General features: G+C 48.7%; 1 protein-coding gene across 1 annotated transcript in view; it reads left to right on the top strand.

Moving 5' to 3' along the window:
* The first annotated feature begins 749 nt into the window (after positions 1–749).
* Positions 750–6,000, top strand: part of FAM193B (family with sequence similarity 193 member B) — a 77,705-nt gene continuing 72,454 nt past the window's right edge. Inside the window, exon 1 of the mRNA XM_077265945.1 lies at positions 750–1,135. Coding sequence (XP_077122060.1) covers positions 992–1,135 — 144 coding nt within the window. The 5' untranslated portion in view covers positions 750–991. The remainder of the gene's footprint in view (positions 1,136–6,000) is intronic.

Raw genomic sequence — 6,000 nt, 5'->3', positions numbered from 1 at the left:
GATGTGACGGTCAGTTTTTTTAAATTTAACATAGTAACAGTTATTAAGGTTGAATGAAGACTTTAAGTCCATCTAGTTCAATACATGTGTAACCTAAGGTATAAGCTTGGTACCATGCCCTACAGCATCTCGACTCATAGTCCATCTGGGGCATCATTGGTCGGCAATTGCAAAGGGAGCTGCCAGCAACAGATCTTGATGATTTGCAGAGGTGCATTTAGTGTGGCAGAACGTTCCTCAGACAGAAGTGAATAACGTCACTGATAGCGTGCCAAGGTGTATGTGTGTACTTCTCTATGTGACGCCTCATACTCCATACTGAATAAATAGCGATGTTTTGTTCTCATTTTTCCATCATTTGCAAATCACTACGCTATCACCCCTCCTGCGATTGCTGGAATTCCTGCTTTTCCTCCATGGCGAGGAGTGTATACCCAGGGCTCTCGTAGACTATATACAGTTATCTGCCCAGGCTGTAGATGTCAGCACAGGTGTAGCCCGGCTTCCTCTGGAACCAACGAGTTGCCGTCTGTTCCCCCCAGCCTGATGGCGCCTAGACCACCTGATGCCTCACCTGTATGCCCTCCTCAGCACCACATGCAGAAGCCTCACTCCGTCCCGGCTACACCGGCTGCCACTGGTCACCCGCCCCTCGCTACTTCTAGTACTAGCGCCAGCATGTACCCTAGTGCTCAGACACAAGCGCTGGACTGCCCACAATAAAGATGGCGTCGCCTTATGTTTTATTTGCGTCTAGCTGTGAATTTACCATTAGTAAAAATGGCGGCATTGACATCAATGTACACGCTAGATGCCAGCTGCGCTGTAACCTTTACCCTGTTGGCAAGGGGCGTGGTAATGTTCCCCAGCAAGCCGCCATATTGCCTGTTGTCCTGTCTAAGGGGTATAGTCTGGAGCGTTGTCTTTGCAAATTACATTTGGTGTCGGAACGAAGTGTGCGGATCCAGGAGGCCGAGTGACGGAGCAAGCAATGACCAGGAGGCGGAACAAGCAGGGAAGCAGCAAGAGAGAGCGAGCGGTGGGGCAGCAGAGGCCGGGGAAAGGGTCCCCTTCTCCTGATGGACCAGAGACAGATGCCAGAGAGAGTCCTGACGAGATGGGCACAGGGGGGCAGGTAACGTGCCAGCTGCGACCCTGTGTAATAATACCACATCACGTGGAGTGTGGAGGCTCACACCGTCCACTGGGAGATGCTGGTCTGTGTCTGTGCACCCTCCCCTACTATATACTGTGCACCCTCCCCTACTATATACTATATACTGTGTACTGTGCACCCTCCCCTACTATATACTGTGCACCCTCCCCTACTATATACTGTGCACCCTCCCCTACTATATACTGTGCACCCTCCCCTACTATATACTGTGCACCCTCCCCTACTATATACTGTGTACTGTGCACCCTCCCCTACTATATACTGTGTACTGTGCACCCTCCCCTACTATATACTATATACTGTGTACTGTGCACCCTCCCCTACTATATACTGTGCACCCTCCCCTACTATATACTGTGCACCCTCCCCTACTATATACTGTGCACCCTCCCCTACTATATACTGTGCACCCTCCCCTACTATATACTGTGTACCCTCCCCTACTATATACTGTGCACCTCCCCTACTATATACTGTGCACCCTCCCCTACTATATACTGTGTACTGTGCACCCTCCCCTACTATATACTATATAGTGTACTGTGCACCCTCCCCTACTATATACTGTGTACTGTGCACCCTCCCCTACTATATACTGTGCACCCTCCCCTACTATATACTGTGCACCCTCCCCTACTATATACTGTGTACCCTCCCCTACTATATACTGTGCACCTCCCCTACTATATACTGTGCACCCTCCCCTACTATATACTGTGTACTGTGCACCCTCCCCTACTATATACTATATAGTGTACTGTGCACCCTCCCCTACTATATACTGTGTACTGTGCACCCTCCCCTACTATATACTGTGCACCCTCCCCTACTATATACTGTGTGTACTGTGCACCCTCCCCTACTATATACTGTGTGTACTGTGCACCCTCCCCTACTATATACTGTGTGTACTGTGCACCCTCCCCTACTATATACTGTGTGTACTGTGCACCCTCCCCTACTATATACTGTGTGTACTGTGCACCCTCCCCTACTATATACTGTGTGTACTGTGCACCCTCCCCTACTATATACTGTGTGTACTGTGCACCCTCCCCTACTATATACTGTGTGTACTGTGCACCCTCCCCTACTATATACTGTGTGTACTGTGCACCCTCCCCTACTATATACTGTGTGTACTGTGCACCCTCCCCTACTATATACTGTGTGTACTGTGCACCCTCCCCTACTATATACTGTGTGTACTGTGCACCCTCCCCTACTATATACTGTGTGTACTGTGCACCCTCCCCTACTATATACTGTGTGTACTGTGCACCCTCCCCTACTATATACTGTGTGTACTGTGCACCCTCCCCTACTATATACTGTGTGTACTGTGCACCCTCCCCTACTATATACTGTGTGTACTGTGCACCCTCCCCTACTATATACTGTGTGTACTGTGCACCCTCCCCTACTATATACTGTGTGTACTGTGCACCCTCCCCTACTATATACTGTGTGTACTGTGCACCCTCCCCTACTATATACTGTGTGTACTGTGCACCCTCCCCTACTATATACTGTGTGTACTGTGCACCCTCCCCTACTATATACTGTGTGTACTGTGCACCCTCCCCTACTATATACTATATAGTGTACTGTGCACCCTCCCCTACTATATACTGTGTGTACTGTGCACCCTCCCCTACTATATACTATATAGTGTACTGTGCACCCTCCCCTACTATATACTGTGTACTGTGCACCCTCCCCTACTATATACTGTGCACCCTCCCCTACTATATACTGTGTACCCTCCCCTACTATATACTGTGTACCCTCCCCTACTATATACTGTGCACCCTCCCCTACTATATACTGTGTACCCTCCCCTACTATATACTGTGCACCCTCCCCTACTATATACTGTGCACCCTCCCCTACTATATACTGTGTACTGTGCACCCTCCCCTACTATATACTATATAGTGTACTGTGCACCCTCCCCTACTATATACTGTGTGTACTGTGCACCCTCCCCTACTATATACTATATAGTGTACTGTGCACCCTCCCCTACTATATACTGTGTACTGTGCACCCTCCCCTACTATATACTGTGCACCCTCCCCTACTATATACTGTGTGTACTGTGCACCCTCCCCTACTATATACTATATAGTGTACTGTGCACCCTCCCCTACTATATACTGTGTACTGTGCACCCTCCCCTACTATATACTGTGCACCCTCCCCTACTATATACTATATACTGTGTACTGTGCACCCTCCCCTACTATATACTGTGTGTACTGTGCACCCTCCCCTACTATATACTGTGTGTACTGTGCACCCTCCCCTACTATATACTGTGTGTACTGTGCACCCTCCCCTACTATATACTGTGTGTACTGTGCACCCTCCCCTACTATATACTGTGTGTACTGTGCACCCTCCCCTACTATATACTGTGTGTACTGTGCACCCTCCCCTACTATATACTGTGTGTACTGTGCACCCTCCCCTACTATATACTGTGTGTACTGTGCACCCTCCCCTACTATATACTGTGTGTACTGTGCACCCTCCCCTACTATATACTGTGTGTACTGTGCACCCTCCCCTACTATATACTGTGTGTACTGTGCACCCTCCCCTACTATATACTGTGTGTACTGTGCACCCTCCCCTACTATATACTGTGTGTACTGTGCACCCTCCCCTACTATATACTGTGTGTACTGTGCACCCTCCCCTACTATATACTGTGTGTACTGTGCACCCTCCCCTACTATATACTGTGTGTACTGTGCACCCTCCCCTACTATATACTGTGTGTACTGTGCACCCTCCCCTACTATATACTGTGTGTACTGTGCACCCTCCCCTACTATATACTGTGTGTACTGTGCACCCTCCCCTACTATATACTGTGTGTACTGTGCACCCTCCCCTACTATATACTGTGTGTGCTGTGCACCCTCCCCTACTATATACTGTGTGTGCTGTGCACCCTCCCCTACTATATACTGTGTGTGCTGTGCACCCTCCCCTACTATATACTGTGTGTGCTGTGCACCCTCCCCTACTATATACTGTGTGTGCTGTGCACCCTCCCCTACTATATACTGTGTGTGCTGTGCACCCTCCCCTACTATATACTGTGTGTGCTGTGCACCCTCCCCTACTATATACTGCTGTGTGCTGTGCACCCTCCCCTACTATATACTGCTGTGTGCTGTGCACCCTCCCCTACTATATACTGCTGTGTGCTGTGCACCCTCCCCTACTATATACTGCTGTGTGCTGTGCACCCTCCCCTACTATATACTGCTGTGTGCTGTGCACCCTCCCCTACTATATACTGCTGTGTGCTGTGCACCCTCCCCTACTATATACTGCTGTGTGCTGTGCACCCTCCCCTACTATATACTGCTGTGTGCTGTGCACCCTCCCCTACTATATACTGCTGTGTGCTGTGCACCCTCCCCTACTATATACTGCTGTGTGCTGTGCACCCTCCCCTACTATATACTGCTGTGTGCTGTGCACCCTCCCCTACTATATACTGCTGTGTGCTGTGCACCCTCCCCTACTATATACTGCTGTGTGCTGTGCACCCTCCCCTACTATATACTGCTGTGTGCTGTGCACCCTCCCCTACTATATACTGCTGTGTGCTGTGCACCCTCCCCTACTATATACTGCTGTGTGCTGTGCACCCTCCCCTACTATATACTGCTGTGTGCTGTGCACCCTCCCCTACTATATACTGCTGTGTGCTGTGCACCCTCCCCTACTATATACTGCTGTGTGCTGTGCACCCTCCCCTACTATATACTGCTGTGTGCTGTGCACCCTCCCCTACTATATACTGCTGTGTGCTGTGCACCCTCCCCTACTATATACTGCTGTGTGCTGTGCACCCTCCCCTACTATATACTGCTGTGTGCTGTGCACCCTCCCCTACTATATACTGCTGTGTGCTGTGCACCCTCCCCTACTATATACTGCTGTGTGCTGTGCACCCTCCCCTACTATATACTGCTGTGTGCTGTGCACCCTCCCCTACTATATACTGCTGTGTGCTGTGCACCCTCCCCTACTATATACTGCTGTGTGCTGTGCACCCTCCCCTACTATATACTGCTGTGTGCTGTGCACCCTCCCCTACTATATACTGCTGTGTGCTGTGCACCCTCCCCTACTATATACTGCTGTGTGCTGTGCACCCTCCCCTACTATATACTGCTGTGTGCTGTGCACCCTCCCCTACTATATACTGCTGTGTGCTGTGCACCCTCCCCTACTATATACTGCTGTGTGCTGTGCACCCTCCCCTACTATATAATAATAATCTTTATTTTTATATAGCGCTAACAAATTCCGCAGCGCTTTACAGACATTATCATCGCTGTCCCCAATGGGCTCACAATCTAAATTCCCTATCAGTATGTCTTTATATACTGCTATATCTGTGTAATACACCCCTCCCCTACTATATACTGCTATATCTGTGTAGTGCATACCTCACCTACTATATACTGCTATGTACATGTACAGTTATGGCTGAAAGTGTGGGCACACGAGAAATTGTCCGAGAAAACTATTAAAATTACACACGTTTTGTTATACACATGTTTATTTCCTTTGTGTGTATTGGAACAAGACACAAAAAAATAGAGGAAAAAAAGGCATATTAAACATAATTTCACCCAAAATTCCCAAAATGGGCAAGAGTAAATTAATATTAAGGCTATGTGCACACATTGCAGATTGTATGCGTTTTTGCAGTGTTTTATCGCCGCGAAAACGCATGCACGACACAGCCCATTGAATTCAATGGGATTCCACAATGCTGTGCTAATGCTGCG

This window comes from Ranitomeya variabilis, chromosome 5 (genome assembly GCF_051348905.1).
Source record: "Ranitomeya variabilis isolate aRanVar5 chromosome 5, aRanVar5.hap1, whole genome shotgun sequence".
NCBI lineage: Eukaryota > Metazoa > Chordata > Amphibia > Anura > Dendrobatidae > Ranitomeya > Ranitomeya variabilis.
This window is presented reverse-complemented; position numbering and strand designations above follow the sequence as displayed.